This window comes from Rhinoderma darwinii, chromosome 6 (assembly GCF_050947455.1).
Source record: "Rhinoderma darwinii isolate aRhiDar2 chromosome 6, aRhiDar2.hap1, whole genome shotgun sequence".
Lineage (NCBI taxonomy): Eukaryota > Metazoa > Chordata > Amphibia > Anura > Rhinodermatidae > Rhinoderma > Rhinoderma darwinii.
In genome coordinates, this window is record NC_134692.1 from 142,182,759 (window position 1) to 142,202,887 (window position 20,129).

The 20,129-nt window shown below is 37.6% G+C and overlaps 2 protein-coding genes across 2 annotated transcripts in view; one reads left to right on the forward strand and one right to left on the reverse strand.

Annotated features, from left to right (window-relative positions):
* LOC142655983 (cytoplasmic phosphatidylinositol transfer protein 1-like) overlaps positions 1–11,989 on the forward strand; it is a 46,756-nt gene extending 34,767 nt beyond the window's left edge. The window contains exons 9-10 of the mRNA XM_075830764.1: positions 4,452–4,515; positions 10,736–11,989. Coding sequence (XP_075686879.1) covers positions 4,452–4,515; positions 10,736–11,025 — 354 coding nt within the window. The 3' untranslated portion in view covers positions 11,026–11,989. The remainder of the gene's footprint in view (positions 1–4,451; positions 4,516–10,735) is intronic.
* Positions 1–20,129, reverse strand: part of LOC142656537 (nmrA-like family domain-containing protein 1) — a 396,968-nt gene that overhangs the window by 216,027 nt on the left and 160,812 nt on the right. The gene's annotated exons all lie outside the window — the stretch shown is intronic.

The following is a 20,129-nucleotide window of genomic DNA, read 5'->3' on the forward strand; positions in this document are numbered from 1 at the left end:
GGGCAGTATTATAGTAGTTATATTCTTGTATATATGGGCAGTATTATAGTAGTTATATTCTTGTATATAGGGGCAGTATTATAGTAGTTATATTCTTGTATATAGGGGGCAGTATTATAGTAGTTATATTCTTGTATATAGGAGCAGTATTATAGTAGTTATATTCTTGTATATAGGGGCAGTATTATAGTAGTTATATTCTTGTATATAGGGGGCAGTATTATAGTAGTTATATTCTTGTATATAGGGGGCAGTATTATAGTAGTTATATTCTTGTATATAGGGGGCAGTATTATAGCAGTTATATTCTTGTATATAGGAGGCAGTATTATAGTAGTTATATTCTTGTATATAGAGGGCAGTATTATAGTAGTTATATTCTTGTATATAGGGGGCAGTATTATAGTAGTTATATTCTTGTATATAGGGGGCAGTATTATAGTAGTTATATTCTTGTATATAGGGGGCAGTATTATAGTAGTTATATTCTTGTATATAGGGGCAGTATTATAGTAGTTATATTCTTGTATATAGGGGAAGTATTATAGTAGTTATATTCTTGTATATAGGGGCAGTATTATAGTAGTTATATTCTTGTATATAGGGGGCAGTATTATAGTAGTTATATTCTTGTATATAGGGGGCAGTATTATAGTAGTTATATTCTTGTATATAGGGGGCAGTATTATAGTAGTTATATTCTTGTATATAGGGGGCAGTATTATAGTAGTTATATTCTTGTATATAGGGGGCAGTATTATAGTAGTTATATTCTTGTATATAGGGGCAGTATTATAGTAGTTATATTCTTGTATATAGGGGAAGTATTATAGTAGTTATATTCTTGTATATAGGGGCAGTATTATAGTAGTTATATTCTTGTATATAGGGGGCAGTATTATAGTAGTTATATTCTTGTATATAGGAGCAGTATTATAGTAGTTATATTCTTGTATATAGGGGGCAGTATTATAGTAGTTATATTCTTGTATATAGGAGCAGTATTATAGTAGTTATATTCTTGTATATAGGGGGCAGTATTATAGCAGGTATATTCTTGTATATAGGGGCAGTATTATAGTAGTTATATTCTTGTATATAGGAGCAGTATTATAGTAGTTATATTCTTGTATATAGGGGCAGTATTATAGTAGTTATATTCTTGTATATAGGGGCAGTATTATAGTAGTTATATTCTTGTATATAGGGGGCAGTATTATAGTAGTTATATTCTTATATATAGGAGCAGTATTATAGTAGTTATATTCTTGTATATAGGGGGCAGTATTATAGTAGTTATATTCTTGTATATAGGAGCAGTATTATAGTAGTTATATTCTTGTATATAGGGGGCAGTATTATAGTAGTTATATTCTTGTATATAGGGGGCAGTATTATAGTAGTTATATTCTTGTACATCGGAGCAGTATTATAGTAGTTATATTCTTGTATATAGGGAGCAGTATTATAGTAGTTATATTCTTGTATATAGGAGGCAGTATTATAGTAGTTATATTCTTGTATATAGGAGCAGTATTATAGTAGTTATATTCTTGTATATAGGAGCAGTATTATAGTAGTTATATTCTTGTATATAGGGAGCAGTATTATAGTAGTTATATTCTTGTATATAGGGGGCAGTATAATAGTAGTTATATTCTTGTATATAGGAGCAGTATTATAGTAGTTATATTCTTGTATATAGGGGCAGTATTATAGTAGTTATATTCTTGTATATAGGAGGCAGTATTATAGTAGTTATATTCTTGTATATAGGGAGCAGTATTATAGTAGTTATATTCTTGTATATAGAGGCAGTATTATAGTAGTTATATTCTTGTATATAGGGGCAGTATTATAGTAGTTATATTCTTGTATATAGGAGCAGTATTATAGTAGTTATATTCTTGTATATAGAGGCAGTATTATAGTAGTTATATTCATGTATATAGGGGCAGTATTATAGTACTTATATTCTTGTATATAGGAGGCAGTATTATAGTAGTTATATTCTTGTATATAGGGGGCAGTATTATAGTAGTTATATTCTTGTATATAGGGGGCAGTATTATAGTAGTTATATTCTTGTATATAGGAGGCAGTATTATAGTAGTTATATTCTTGTATATAGTGGCAGTATTATAGTAGTTATATTCTTGTATATAGGAGCAGTATTATATTAGTTATATTCTTGTATATAGAGGGCAGTAGTATAGTAGTTATATTCTTGTATATAGGGGCAGTATTACAGTAGTTATATTCTTGTATATAGGGGCAGTAGTATAGTAGTTATATTCTTGTATATAGGAGAAGTATTATAGTAGTTATATTCTTGTATATAGGGACAGTATTATAGTAGTTATATTCTTGTATATAGGGAGCAGTATTATAGTAGTTATATTCTTGTATATAGGGGCAGTATTATAGTAGTTATATTATTGTATATAGGGGGCAGTATTATAGTAGTTATATTCTTGTATATAGGGGGCAGTATTATAGTAATTATATTCTTGTATATAGGGGCAGTATTATAGTAGTTATATTCTTGTACATAGGGAGCAGTATTATAGTAGTTATATTCTTGTATATAGGGGTAGTATTATAGTAGTTATATTCTTGTATATAGGAGCAGTATTATAGTAGTTATATTCTTGTATATAGGGGGCAGTATTATAGTAGTTATATTCTTGTATATAGGGGCAGTATTATAGTAGTTATATTCTTGTATATAGGGGCAGTATTATAGTAGTTATATTCTTGTATATAGGGGTAGTATTATAGTAGTTATATTCTTGTATATAGGAGCAGTATTATAGTAGTTATATTCTTGTATATAGGGGGCAGTATTATAGTAGTTATATTCTTGTATATAGGGGTAGTATTATAGTAGTTATATTCTTGTATATAGGAGCAGTATTATAGTAGTTATATTCTTGTATATAGGGGGCAGTATTATAGTAGTTATATTCTTGTATATAGGGGCAGTATTATAGTAGTTATATTCTTGTATATAGGGAGCAGTATTATAGTAGTTATATTCTTGTATATAGGGGGCAGTATTATAGTAGTTATATTCTTGTATATAGGAGCAGTATTATAGTAGTTATATTCTTGTATATAGAGGCAGTATTATAGTAGTTATATTCTTGTATATAGGGGGCAGTATTATAGTAGTTATATTCTTGTATATAGGAGCAGTATTATAGTAGTTATATTCTTGTATATAGGAGGCAGTATTATAGAAGTTATATTCTTGTAAATAGGGAGCAGTATTATAGTAGTTATATTCTTGTATATAGGGGGCAGTATTATAGTAGTTATATTCTTGTATATGGGAGCAGTATTATAGTAGTTATATTCTTGTATATAGAGGCAGTATTATAGTTATATTCTTGTATATAGGAGCAGTATTATAGTAGTTATATTCTTGTATATGGGAGCAGTATTATAGTAGTTATATTCTTGTATATAGGAGCAGTATTATAGTAGTTATATTCTTGTATATAGGAGCAGTATTATATTAGTTATATTCTTGTATATAGGGGGCAGTATTACAGTAGTTATATTCTTGTATATAGGGGGCATTATTATAGTAGTTATATTCTTGTATATAGAAGCAGTATTATAGTAGTTATATTCTTGTATATAGGAGGCAGTATTATAGTAGTTATATTCTTGTATATAGGGGGCAGTATTACAGTAGTTATATTCTTGTATATAGGGGGCATTATTATAGTAGTTATATTCTTGTATATAGAAGCAGTATTATAGTAGTTATATTCTTGTATATAGAAGCAGTATTATAGTAGTTATATTCTTGTATATAGGAGGCAGTATTATAGTAGTTATATTCTTGTATATAGGAGCAGTATTATAGTAGTTATATTCTTGTATATAGGAGGCAGTATTATAGTAGTTATATTCTTGTATATAGGGGGCAGTATTACAGTAGTTATATTCTTGTATATAGGGGGCATTATTATAGTAGTTATATTCTTGTATATAGAAGCAGTATTATAGTAGTTATATTCTTGTATATAGAAGCAGTATTATAGTAGTTATATTCTTGTATATAGGAGCAGTATTATAGTAGTTATATTCTTGTATATAGGGAGCAGTATTATAGTAGTTATATTCTTGTATATAGGGAGCAGTATTATAGTAGTTATATTCTTGTATATAGGGGGCAGTATTATAGTAGTTATATTCTTGTATATAGGAGCAGTATTATAGTAGTTATATTCTTGTATATAGGGGGCAGTATTATAGTAGTTATATTCTTGTATATAGGGGGCAGTATTATAGTAGTTATATTCTTGTATATAGGGGGCAGTATTATAGTAGTTATATTCCTGTATATAGGGGGCAGTAATATAGTCATTATAATTTTGTCCACAGAGGGCAGTATTATCTCATCTTGCTCACTGTGATTTGTTATTTTTTCATATCAGGTGATTCGGGATCTGCTGATCGTGGGGCATCGTCAGGCCTTTGCATGGGTGGACGAGTGGTATGGTAAGTTATATTTCTCATATATCCATCAGTAACTTCCAGAGCCAAGTACAGTGTGGGGGTAGCAATCAGATGCTTGCTTTTATTCCTTAACATCAATTAATTGGCGTAAGAAGGAACCCGTTTGGTAGCCATTATCATTTTTCTTTGATCCCTGTTTTATATATCCAGATTTCCCGGCCTTGTTCAAAACAGATCCTGCAATTCAGTATTTGTCACAAACTGACATAGAGGAAGTGACAAGGTGAAATCTGCAGCTCAGACAATATCCAGTTACTGCCATTTGTTATATTGTTCTAAGGCAAGAAAATGGATTGTAAGCTCTTGGGACCAGCCTCTCAATATGCGAGTCGTGGCTATATTATATTTAACCCCTTCCCGACATTTGCCGTACATGTACGTCATGGAAAGTACTGACTTCCCGCATCTTGCCGTACATGTACGTCAAACGTTTGGCACCGGCTCAGAAGCTGAGCCGGTCCCATCATCACCGGATCTCAGCTGTATCTTACAGCTGACATCCGACTGTAACGGCGGGGACCGAAATTAGCTTGGATCCCCGCCATTAACCCCTTAAGTGCAGCGCTCAAACGCGATCGCTGCACTTAAGGTGTTTGCAGCTCATCGGAACCCCAGTAATGAAATTGCCGGGGTTCCGGTGGCTGCAATGGCAACCGGAGGCCTAATACTGGCCTCCCGGTCTGCCTAGCACCGAAGCCGGTCAAGATCCGCCCGGCGGCGGAGCCTGATCGGCTTCCGTAGCTGCCGGCAAGATGGCGCCGGGTCAGGAGCTGATCCGGCGTCATCAGCGGTGGAAGTCAGCTGTACTGTACAGCTGACATCCACCTGTAACGGCAGGAACCGGAGCTAGCTCCGATCCCTGCCATTAACCCCTTCGATGCAGCAATCGAAAGCGATTGCTGCATCGTAGCGGTTACTAGCAGATCGCCAGCCCTGACAGGCAATCGGGACTGGCGACTGCTGTTATGGCAACAGGAGACACAATGGTCTCCTGCTCTGCCATTACGGAAGCCGATTTAGGCCCCGCCGGGAGGCGAAGCCTAAACGGCTTGCTGTCAGTGAATGACTGACAGATCTAATACATTGCACTACATAGGTAGTGCAATGTATTAGAAAAAAAAAAATCTGACCGTTGGACCTTCAAGTCCCCTAGTGGGACTTGAGAAAAAGTGTAAAAAAAGTATAAAAAAGTGTAAAAAAAAGTGCAAAAAATAAAAGTTTGAAAACAATAAAAGTTTCAAGTAATCAAATAACACACAATCCCCCTTTTACTCTTATCAAGTCCTTTATTATTGAAAAATAATAATAAACCATATGTATTTGGTATCGCCACGACCGTAACGACCGGAGGTATCAAAATATTCTATTATTTATTGCACGCGGTGAACAGCGTAAAAAAAACCCGTAAAAAACGTTACCAGAGTTTCTGTTTTTTAGTCACTTTGCCCTACAAATGTTAGAATAAAAAGTGATCAAAAAGTCGCACGTATCCAAAAATGGTACCTATAAAAACTATAGCTCGTCCCGCAACAAACCAGCCCTCATACCGCTACGTCTATGAAAAATAAAATTAGTTATGGCTCCAATAAGTCAGAAAATAAAAAAATATGCAGTTGTGCCCGAGGGGAACATTTCTTCTGTTTCAAGAGGCGATTTATCAAGGACCTAAAATTAGGGAACCAGGAAGGGAGGGCCCAAACATATCCGCTGGAAGCGACGGTGCCCGTATTATACCAGGACAACACTTTCCCAGCAAAATTCCCCAAACTACAAAGGCGCGGAGTGTGGACCAAAAGGGGGATAAGAAATGACACCATTTATCAGTGCGACACCGGCCTGTGCGGAAAGGATTGCTTCACAGCGTAACACACATCTATGGATTATTATTATTTTTTTATACCACCTGACTATGCCCCTTATATACTCCGCCCCGCTTACATGTACCCCCACATTATAAAACACCAGCAATACTCAAACAAATATAGTACCAAGCAAAATCCGCTCTCCAAAAGCCAAATGGTGCTCCCTCGGCCCTGAACCCTACAGCGTGCCCAAACAGCAGTTTCCTTCAACATATATGGCACCGTCATACCCGTGAGAACCCTTTTAACAATTTTTGTGGTGTGTGTCTCCAGCGTCATAAGCTGGGCATGACATATTTGCCACTGAATGGCATATCTAGGGAAAAATATAAATTTTTAATTTGCACCATCCGCAGCGCATTCATTTATGGAAAAGACCTGTGGGGTGAAAATGCTCACTACACCCCTTAATAAATGCCTTGAGGGGTGCTGTTCCATAATGGGGTCACTTATCAGGGGTTTATTTTTATTATTTCACATCTGAGCCTCTGCAGTTGTGAACCAATACTTTGTAAATCGCCAAATTAGGCCTCCACTCCGCATGGTACTCTTCACTTCTGAGCCCTGTCATATGTCCAGACAAAAGATTAGGGCCACATGTAGGGTGTTTCTAAAACCGGGAAACACCGCATAATAATTAGAGAGCTGTCTTGTTATGGTGGCACAAGCCGGGCACCACATATTGGCATATCTATGGAAAAAAATCCCATTTTCACTCTGCAACATTGAGCGCACACTAATTTCTACAAAACACCTGCAGGGTTAAAATGCTTACTACACCCCTTGGTAAATGCATTGAGGGGTGTAGTTTACAAAATGGGGTCACTTCTGGGGGGTTTCCACTGTTTTGGGCCCACAGGTGCCCAGAAACCAATCCAGCAACATCTGCACTCCAAATGGCGGTCCTTCCCTTCTGAGCCCTGCCGTTTGCCCAAACAGCAGTTTATGACCACATATGGCGTATTGCCGTACTCGGGAGAAATTGCTTTACAAATGTTGGGTTCTTTTTTTCCTTTATTTGTTGAGAAAATGAAAAAATTTGCGCTAAAGCTACGTCTTATTGAAGAAAAAGGACTGTTTTTATTTTCACTGCCTAATTCTAATAAATTCTATGAAACATCTGTGGGGTCAAAATGCTCACTACACCCCTAGATGCATTCTTCAAGAGGTGTAGTTTCCTAAATGGAGTCCCTTTTTGGGCGTTTTCATTGTTTTGTCCCCTCAGGGGCTTTGCAAATGTGACATGGCCTGCGCAAACCATTCCTGCTAAATGTGATCTCAAAAAGTCAAATAGTGCTCTTTCCCTTCTAAGCCCTGCCGTGTGTCCAAACAGCCGTTTATTACCACATGTGGGGTATTGTTTTACTCGGGAGAAATTGCTTTACAAATTTTGTGGTGCTTTTTCTCCTTTAGTCCTTCTGGAAATGAGAAAAAATTAGCTAAACCTACATTTTCTTTGAAAAAATGTAGATTATTATTTTCAGGGCCTACTTCCAATAATTTCTGCAAAAAAACTGTGGTGTCAAATCGCTCACTATACCCCTAGATAATTTCCTCAATGGGTGTTGTTTCCAAAATGGGGTCACTTGTGGGGGGTTTCCACTGTTTTGTCCCCTCAGGGGCTTTGTAAATGTAACATGGCCTCCGCAAACCATTCCTGCTAAATTTGAGTTCCAAAAGCCAAATGGCGCTCTTTCCCTTCTCAGCCTCGCCGTGTGTCCAAACAGCCGTTTATTACCACATGTGGGGTACTGTTTTACTCGGGAGAAATTTCTTTACAAATTTTATGGTGATTTTTCTCCTTTAGTCCTTGTGGAAATGAAAAAAAATTAGCTAAACCTACATTTTATTTGAAAAAATGTAGATTTTCATTTTCACAGCCTACTTGCAAAAATTTCTGCAAAAAACCTGTGGGGTCAAAATGCTCACTATACCCCTAGATAATTTCCTCAAGGGGTATAGTTTCCAAAATGGGGTCACTTGTGGGGGGTTTCCACTGTTTTGTCCCCTCAGGGGCTTTGTAAATGTGACATGGCCTCCGCAAACCATTCCTGCTAAATGTGAACTCCAAAAGCCAAATAGCGCTCTTTCCCTTCTCAGCCACGCCGTGTCTCCAAACAGCCGTTTATTACCACATGTGGGGTATTGTTTTACTCGGGAGAAATTGCTTTACAAATTTTACGGTGCTTTTTCTCCTTTAGTCCTTGTGGAAATGAGAAAAAAAATCGCTAAACCTACATTTTCTTTGAAGAAATGTTGATTTTCATTTTCACGGCCTACTTCCAATAATTTCTGTAAAAAACCTGTGCGGTGAAAATGCTCACTACACCCCTAGATAATTTCCTTGAGGTGTCTAGTTTCCCAGATGGGGTCACTTTTGGGGGATTTTGACTGTTTTGGCACCGCAAGAGCCCTTCAAACCTGACATGGTGCCTAAAATATATTCTAACAAAAATAAGGCCCCAAAATCCACCAGGTGCTCCTTTGCTTCTGAGGCCGGTGCTTCAGTCCAGTAGCACGCTACGGCCACATGTGGGATATTTCCTAAAACTGCAAAAACTGGGCAACAAATATTGAGTTGCATTTCTCTGGTAAAACCTTCTGTGTTATAAAAAAAATTGTATTAAAAATGTATTTCTGCAGAAAAATATGAAATTTGTAAATTTCACCTCTACTTTGCTTTAATTCCTGTGAAATGTTTAAAGGGTTAAGACATTTTCTAAATGCTGTTTTGAATACTTTGAGGGGTGAAGTTTTTAAAATGGGGTGACTTTTTTGGGGTTTCTAATATATAAGGCCCTCAAAACCACTTCACAACTGAACTGGCCCCTGTAAAAATAGCCTTTTGAAATTTTCTTGAAAATGTGAGAAATTGCTGCTAATGTTCTAAGCCTTGTGAGGTCATAGAAAAATAAAAGGATGTTCAAAAAACGATGCCAATCTAAAGTAGACATATGGGGGATGTTAGTTATCAACAATTGTGTGTGTTATAACTGCCTGTCTTACAAGCAGATACATTTAAATTGAGAAAAATGCTAATTTTTGCAATTTTTCGCTAAATTTTGGTGTTTTTCACAATTAAATACTGAACATATCGAGCAAATTTTGCCAGTAACATAAAGTCCAATGTGTCACGAGAAAACAATCTCAGAATCGCTTGGATAGGTGAAAGCATTCCGGAGTTATTACCACATAAAGTGACACATGTCAGATTTGAAAAATGAGGCTCTGTCAGGAAGGTCAAAAGTGGCTAAAGAGGGAAGGGGTTAACATAATACACATTTCCTCTGGGCTCCATCGGATAGATCCTAGTAAAATCTGTATGAGAGCGATACTTTAGGAGCTCGGCCGGGATACGAAATAATCTAAAATAACTTAATAAAGTGAAACAAATCACATGTGCGGCCGAGCGGCGCAATCATAAAACCAAATACAAAACGCAATGAAAACCTCCTACGACAGACTGAGGTGGTAAAACTTTAAGGTCATTACCCACAATCCCCTGCAGAAAAAGATCTCAGGGATCAAAGATGATTGGACAACTACATTTTACCAAATCCTAGTTCTGAAAAAATTCCTTTTTCTAACCACAAAATGAATTTTGTAATGACAGAATCAATTTTGTGAACACAGAACGTACTAAAAATATTATTTTATAACTTACGTCAGTCCCATCAATTCATAGGGCAATACCGGTGTAACTTGGGGGTTATTACCCAGAATCCCTCCGAAGACAACAACAACCAATAATCTTGTTTGTTGTTGGAAGCGCCAGCTAAACGGCCGACTAAACTTGATTATCTAATAATACTTGTCCAGATGTAGGACAGATTCACCAAAATGTTTATTTCTTACCATAATGGGGTAAGGCCTCACGCACTTGACCGTACAAGTTGTTCTGTCCGCAAATACGGATCCGTAAATACGGATTCACATCCATAGCCGTCCACAAGTCTTCCCAGACTTCTATGGGCAAGTTCGTGCCGCAATAGCGGATAAAAATAGGACATGTTCTATATTTACGGATCATTTCTACGGCCCGGACACAGATCCGTAAACATATGGAAAGGTGTCCGTGGCCAATAGAAATTAGTGGATCCGCAGATTATCCGTTATTACCTGATCCATAATTGCAGATGACAACTAGGGTAATGTGAATAGGGCCTAAGGGATCACTCCTTTAACTATTTGCCGCCAGTAGAGCTTGTTTTTCAAACCACAAAATTAATTTTGTAGCCACGGAAACAATTTTGTAAACACAAAATGCACTAAAAGTATAAGATTGGTGTCTTTTTGCTTTCCGATAGCGTTTTAAATAAATTGATCTCTCATCCCACTAGGCATGAATATGTCGGAGGTACGAGAGTACGAGAAGGAGACCCAGGCCGCCACAAACGAGAAAATAGGCCCGGTTGCGCCAACCATTACTATCACACCGGAGAGCCATCTCCCAGCCATTCGCAGCGCCCCAGCCACGCCCATCACCGGCGATCCTCCAGAATTCCTCACTCTCCCTAAGGATCGACAGCGCAAGACCTCCGCGCCAGATACCCTCACCCTGCCAGAACTCAGGGAGCGAGCCAACGGCCCGTCCAACAATCACCTGTCCCCTACAAACACTGACAGCTGAAACCATCTCCATTACTGTCCCCCACCATAGGGATCACCCGTTCCCTACACATGGAAAGTCCAGAAAATGATAATCCCGGATACTTTTCCTTGAAATCAAACGGAGAGGACATTGACGTTACGGTGACCTTCCTGGAATCGGGTACAAGAGATTTGGCTTCTTCAACCTTCAGTGAGGGACACTTTAAAAAATAGTGAAGTCTCGAGTCTGGAGACAGGGTTTGACAAGCGCCATGTAGCCTCCTGCCATCCCCAACTTGTACAGTTTATAACATCATTTACTGGCGCTAGAGAGGACCATAGAGCATGGCAGCCGTCAACCCCTGTGCCCCGTGGCTCTATCTTCCCTGTCTGTGGTCAGATTGACATTGGACTGGTGATTTCTACATCTTCATCATGGAATCACGTCCGATCATAGAATTTATCGGCCCCCAGGGTAGAATCCCATTGAGTGACGGCTGTGAATATAATGGCTTTCTGTATGCCAACGGTTCTACCCACCCTGGGGCATTCATCAGATCAGCCATAGATCCCCTACTGACAATCATTCCTCAGCACGCGGAGTTCTTTTTATTATTTTTTTGTGTTGTGGTAATATAAGCTAAAACTATTCTAGGATTTTGTAGTCATTTTTATTTTCAGTTTTAAAAATTTTTTCATTCGTCTGACAAAAACCCGACAATAGTATCTGTCCTGTAGTCTGACGCTATTGTTACCATGTCATTGATATCACGGAGGTTGATAATCACATTTAAATTATTGACTTTTGTTTTTAATAATAAAAATAATTAAGTCCATTTACCTAGTCGTAGCTGTCGTGGATCAGATCGCAGCCAACAGAACGTGAGCTGCAGACTTTGGCGCCATCTGGTGACGGAGTCAAGGCAACTGCATCTTTTTAAGTTTAAAATGCATTTTCCGGTTTTAATGTAAATAAAGTTTAATCATTGCATCGTGAAAAATTCGGCAACTTTCTAATAAATATTTTATTCCTAGCCTTTGTCAAGATCTCTGCTTGCTGTCAGTGAAAGGGAACATTGATGGTTTAAATCCAGATGTTGAAAACCTTGTACAGAGCTAATACTTCTCACAGCTGATGATTTGCTGTAATTGCATAGAGTAGAAAGGTGACAGCCCCTAAGCAACCACATAGGTTATCACCCAGAAACAAATATAACCAAGGACAAACAACACTGCCCTCAGGACCCAGAGCATTAGGGGGATCAAAGCCAAAATGCATCATAAAGCTTTACAGGGATCAGAGTTACGTTTTATTCTTCTGCGCAACTCCAGATTAAGTCTGCCTGCAGCTGCCACTAGGGGGAGCTCCCTGCATACAGCTGGTAGCTGTATAAATCCGTATGTGTTGTGCTCCCTCTAGTGGCCGGAGGTAAACATACTTTTATCATGTAACTACGGCTGTGCTATGGGTGGCAGAGGATCTGGAGCACAGACACATGGTGCAGTTTCTAGGACCACAAAAAAAACATACAAATCTGCAAAAAAATAAGGGTATGTTCACACGGTTTATTTTCAGCCGTTTTTTGGGTCGTAAACACCACGAAAAACTGCTAAAAATACGGAGGCTGAACACCTCCAAACATCTACCCATTGACTGCAATGGGAAAAACTGTGTTCCGTTCCGACGGGGCGTTTTTTTACGCGACCGTTTGAAAAAAAGTCTCGTAAAAAGAAGTGCATGTCACTTCTTGAGCCGTTTTTCATTTGGTTCAATAGAAAAACAGCTCCAAAAACGGCCGTAAAAAACGCAGCAAACAACGCCTGATGCATAAAAAACGGCTGAAAATCAGAGGCGTTTTCCCCTGAAATCAGCTCCATATTTTACAGCAGTTTTTTGTTACGCGTGTGAACATAGCCTTAGAAAAGACTATAAGAAACTTGATAAAAGAGGACGCCTAAAGGGGCTTTACTGTTTCCGTTCTAATTCTCATTAAAGGGGAAGCGCTCTTTAAATATATATTTTACTCATGGTCCATAGGAAACACATGGTTTGAGCGCATCGCCCCGGGCTGCATTATTATGAACCATAGTTGATCCAAATTTCCTTTCAAAGTCGCCGTCTTTGACGTGCGCCGATCTTAATCTATATTATGGCGGACAATTCATTGGGGGGGAGAGCGCGTTCTGTGGGACAGGATTATTGTGACATGGGAGGGTTACATCATATAGAAAAGAAAACGGAGATGTACAATGGATTATCAGACCCGGAAGATGACACGGATGTTAACTATACAGAACACGTTTCTACTGGGACTTGTTACCCATGGCAACCAATCAGAACGACCATTTCATTTTACTAGCGCCGAGTACACACTAGGATGATAAATTAACATCACTCTGCATTGGTTTCCATTACGTTTTCAGTCCATCATTATGACTTCAATTATTAAAAGGTCAGGACAAGTTTTCAGCCTCTGAATATACAATAAAGGTTTTCATTCACTGACTGCAACAATGATCTTGAAGATGGTGACACACTGCTTTGGCCTGACTGTCTAAAGGAGAAACTAGCCCTGTTGCCTACAGTAACCAATCAAAATGCAGCTTTTATTTTTCCAGAGCAGTATATGACATGAAAGCTGAGATCTGATTGGTTGCTATGGGCAACAAGGTCCGGTTTACCATTTGAATAAATGAGGCCCTTATAAAAGGGATTGTCTGCGAAGAGACAGAGCTCGGAAAATCGTTCCCCTGGACTCCGCATCAGACGTCAGTCACCGCCAACTAACGAAGAAAAACAAGAGGAGCTTTCCAAAACTCTAAATGATTTATAGGACAAGGAAAGAAGATTCAGGTGCCATTAAAATAGTATATTGTCAGCTTGTAAATCAGTGACAGCGGGTGGAGGATACGGCTGCGGGCGATACTCGTGTTATACACATCCCGAGAAACAAGATCCGATGTCATCAGTGACATGAAACAACTCATTTATGCTCAAGGCCCAGGGGACGTCCTGAAGGGAAAATTCTGCACTCTTACAATTATTATTTATTGTTTATGTAAAAACACGTATTTTCCCACTGTTTTAACCCAAAGTATGCTGGAAGTTTTATAGGTATAAAACAAAATTAAACTGTGTGCTAAACTTTGGTACATACTGCCCCCTATGTACACGAATATAACAACTATAATACTGCCCCCTATGTGCAAGAATATAACTACTATAATACTGTCCCATATATACAAGAATATAACTACTATAATACTGCCCCTATATACAAGAATATAACTACTATAATACTGCCCTCTATATACAAGAATATAACTACTATAATACTGCCCCCTATATACAAGAATATAACTACTATAATACTGCCCCTATATACAAGAATATAACTACTATAATACTGCCCCCTATATACAAGAATATAACTACTATAATACTGCGCCCTATATACAAGAATATAACTACTATAATACTGCCCCCTATATACAAGAATATAACTACTATAATACTGCTCCTATATACAAGAATATAACTACTATAATACTGCCCCCTATGTGCAAGAATATGACTACTATAATACTGCCCCCTATATACAAGAATATAACTACTATAATACTGCCCCTATATACAAGAATATAACTACTATAATACTGCCCCCCTATATACAAGAATATAACTACTATAATACTGCCCCCTATATACAGGAATATAACTACTATAATACTGCCCCCTATATACAAGAATATAACTACTATAATACTGCCCCCTATATACAAGAATATAACTACTATAATACTGCTCCTATATACAAGAATATAACTACTATAATACTGCTCCTATATACAAGAATATAACTACTATAATACTGCCTCCTATATACAAGAATATATCTACTATAATACTGCCCCCTATGTACAAGAATATAACTACTATAATACTGCTCCTATATACAAGAATATAACTACTATAATACTGCCTCCTATATACGAGAATATAACTACTATAATACTGCCCCCTATATACAAGAATATAACTACTATAATACTGCCCCCCTATATACAAGAATATAACTACTATAATACTGCCCCCCTATATACAAGAATATAACTACTATAATACTGCCCCCTATATACAAGAATATAACTACTATAATACTGCCCCCTATATACAAGAATATAACTACTATAAGGGCGGGTTCACACATGGCGGAATTTCACTTAAATTCCGCTGCGGACACTCCGCAGCGTTAATCCGCAGCGGAGCCGTTTCTCCATTGACTTTCACTTTAATTTAGCAGTGTTCGTTTACACGATGCGTACAATTCCGCTGCGGAGCATAGGCTGCGGAGCGGAATTTGGTGTCCGCAGCATGCTCTGTCTGTTGCGGAGCAGTGGCGGACTGGTTGCGGACTCATGGCGGAATTTCTCCATTGACTTCAATGGAGAGTCAAAATTCCGCAATGAAGTCCGCAGATCTTATGTGTGCTGCGGAGCGTATTGTTTTTACTACCATGACATTTCTTCATTCTGGCTGGACCTATGTATTTCTAGGTCTACAGCCAGACTGAGGAAGTCAATGGGGCTCCCGTAATGACGGGAGCGTTGCTAGGAGACGTCTGTAAATAGTCACTGTCCAGGGTGCTGAAAGAGTTACGCGATCGGCAGTAACTGTTTCTGCACCCGGGACAGTGACTACCGATCTCAATATACATGTATCTGTAAAAAAAAAATATAAGTTCATACTTACCGAGAACTCCCTGCGTCTGTCTCCAGTCCGGCCTCCCAGGATGACGTTTCAGTGTAAGTGACGGCTGCAGCCAATCACAGGCCAAGCACAGGCTGCAGCGGTCACATGGACTGGCGCGTCATCCAGGGAGGTCGGGCTGGATGCCGAAAGAGGGACGCGTCACCAAGACAACGGGCGGTAAGTATGAATTTCTTTGACTTTCACTAGGGAAAGTGCTGTCCCTTCTCTCTATCCTGCACTGAATAGGGAGAAGAGAAGCACTTTTCCTGCAGTCCGCAGCGGCCAGTCCGCATCAATTTTCTGCACATTTTGTGCAGATCCGCTGCAGAATCTGCAACGCAGATTCTGTGCGGCATTGATGCGGACAGTTGCGGAGGAATTCCGCCATGTGTGGTCATGCCCTAATACTGCCCCTATATACAGGAATATAACTACTATAATACTGCCCCCTATATACAAGAATATAACTACTATAATACTGCTCCCTATATACAAGAATATAACTACTATAATACTGCCCCCCTATATACAAGAATATAACTACTATAATACTGCCCCCTATATACAAGAATATAACTACTATAATACTGCCCCTATATACAAGAATATAACTACTATAATACTGCTCCCTATATACAAGAATATAACTACTATAATACTGCCCCCCTGTGTACACGAATATAACTACTATAATACTGCCCCTATATACAAGAATATAACTACTATAATACTGCCCCCTATATACAAGAATATAACTACTATAATACTGCTACTATATGCAAGAATATAACTACTATAATACTGCCCCTATATACAAGAATATAACTACTGTAATACTGCTCCTATATACAAGAATATAACTACTATAATACTGCTACTATATACAAGAATATAACTACTATAATACTGCTCCCTATATACAAGAATATAACCACTATAAGGGCGGGTTCACACATGGCGGAATTTCACTTAAATTCCGCTGCGGACACTCCGCAGCGTTAATCCGCAGCGGAGCCGTTTCTCCATTGACTTTCACTTTAATTTAGCAGTGTTCGTTTACACGATGCGTACAATTCCGCTGCGGAGCATAGGCTGCGGAGCGGAATTTGGTGTCCGCAGCATGCTCTGTCTGTTGCGGAGCAGTGGCGGACTCATGGCGGAATTTCTCCATTGACTTCAATGGAGATTCAAAGTTCCGCAATGAAGTCCGCAGCTGTCATGCACATGTCATGTGTGCTGCGGATGCGTCTTGCTTTTTTCACTTGACATTTCTTCATTCTGGCTGGACCTATGTATTTCTAGGTCTACAGCCAGACTGAGGAAGTCAATGTGGCTCCCGTAATGACGGGAGCGTTGCTAGGAGACGTCAGTAAATAGTCACTGTCCAGGGTGCTGAAAGAGTTAAGCGATCGGCAGTAACTGTTTCTGCACCCGGGACAGTGACTACCGATCCCAATATACATGTATCTGTAAAAAAAAATGAAGTTCGTACTTACCGAGAACTCCCTGTTTCTGTCTCCAGTCCGGCCTCCCAGGATGACGTTTCAGTGTAAGTGACGGCTGCAGCCAATCACAGGCCAAGCACAGGCTGCAGCGGTCACATGGACTGGCGCGTCATCCAGGGAGGTCGGGCTGGATGCCGAAGGAGGGACGCGTCATAAAGACAACGGGCGGTAAGTATGAAATTCTTTTACTTTCACTAGGGAAAGTGCTGTCCCTTCTCTCTATCCTGCACTGATAGGGAGAAGGGAAGCACTTTTCCCGCAGTCCGCAGCAGCTAGTCCGCATCAATTTTCTGCACATTTTGTGCAGATCCGCAGCCGTAATCCGCAACCCGGATTAGGTGCGGCATTGATGCGGACAGTTGCGGAGGAATTCCGCCATGTGTGGTCATGCCCTAATACTGCCTCCTATATATAAGAATATAACTACTATAATACTGCCCCCCTGTGTACACGAATATAACAACTATAATACTGCCCCCTATGTGCAAGAATATAACTACTATAATACTGCTCCTATATACAAGAATATAACTACTATAATACTGCCCCTATATACAAGAATATAACTACTATAATACTGCCCCTATATACAAGAATATAACTACTATAATACTGCTCCTATATAAAAGAATATAACTACTATAATACTGCTACTATATACAAGAATATAACTACTATAATACTGCTCCCTATATACAAGAATATAACCACTATAATACTGCCTCCTATATATAAGAATATAACTACTATAATACTGCCCCCCTGTGTACACGAATATAACAACTATAATACTGCCCCCTATGTGCAAGAATATAACTACTATAATACTGCTCCTATATACAAGAATATAACTACTATAATACTGCCCCTATATACAAGAATATAACTACTATAATACTGCCCCTATATACAAGAATATAACCACTATAATACTGCCTCCTATATATAAGAATATAACTACTATAATACTGCCCCCCTGTGTACACGAATATAACAACTATAATACTGCCCCCTATGTGCAAGAATATAACTACTATAATACTGCTCCTATATACAAGAATATAACTACTATAATACTGCTACTATATACAAGAATATAACTACTATAATACTGCTCCTATATACAAGAATATAACTACTATAATACTGCTCCCTATATACAAGAATATAACTACTATAATACTGTCCCCTATATACAAGAATATAACTACTATAATACTGCCCCCCTGTGTACACGAATATAACAACTATAATACTGCCCCCTATGTGCAAGAATATAACTACTATAATACTGCCCCTATATACAAGAATATAACTACTATAATACTGCCCCCTATATACAAGAATATAACTACTATAATACTGCCCCCTATATACAAGAATATAACTACTATAATACTGCTCCTATATACAAGAATATAACTACTATAATACTGCCCCTATATACAAGAATATAACTACTATAATACTGCTCCTATATACAAGAATATAACTACTATAATACTGCTACTATATACAAGAATATAACTACTATAATACTGCTCCTATATACAAGAATATAACTACTATAATACTGCTCCCTATATACAAGAATATAACTACTATAATACTGTCCCCTATATACAAGAATATAACTACTATAATACTGCCCCCCTGTGTACACGAATATAACAACTATAATACTGCCCCCTATGTGCAAGAATATAACTAGTATAATACTGCCCCTATATACAAGAATATAACTACTATAATACTGCCCCCTATATACAAGAATATAACTACTATAATACTGCCCCCTATATACAAGAATATAACTACTATAATACTGCACCCTATATACAAGAATATAACTACTATAATACTGCCCCTATATACAAGAATATAACTACTATAATACTGCTCCTATATACAAGAATATAACTACTATAATACTGCCCCTATATACAAGAATATAACTACTATAATACTGCCCCTATATACAAGAATATAACTACTATAATACTGCTCCTATATACAGGAATATAACTACTATAATACTGCCCCTATATACAAGAATATAACTACTATAATACTGCCCCTATATACAAGAATATAACTACTGTAATACTGCCCCTATATACAAGAATATAACTACTATAATACTGCTCCTATATACAGGAATATAACTACTATAATACTGCCCCTATATACAAGAATATAACTACTATAATACTGCTCCTATATACAAGAATATAACTACTATAATACTGCCCCTATATACAAGAATATAACTACTATAATACTGCCTCTATATACAAGAATATAACTACTATAATATTGCCCCCCTGTGTACACGAATATAACAACTATAATACTGCCCCCTATGTGCAAGAATATAACTACTATAATACTGCCCCCTATATACAATCATATAACTACTATAATACTGCCCCTATATACAAGAATATAACTACTATAATACTGCCCCTATATACAAGAATATAACTACTATAATACTGCCTCTATATACAAGAATATAACTACTATAATACTGCCCCCTATGTACAAGAATATAACTACTATAATACTGCCTCTATATACAAGAATATAACTACTATAATACTGCCCCTATATACAAGAATATAACTACTATAATACTGCCCCTATATACAAGAATATAACTACTATAATACTGCTCCTATATACACGAATATAACTACTATAATGCTGCCCCCTATATACAAGAATATAACTACTATAATACTGCTCCCTATATACCAGAATATAATTACTATAATACTGCTCCTATATACAAGAATATAACTACTATAATACTGCTCCTATATACAAGAATATAACTACTATAATACTGCCTCCTATATACAAGAATATAACTACTATAATACT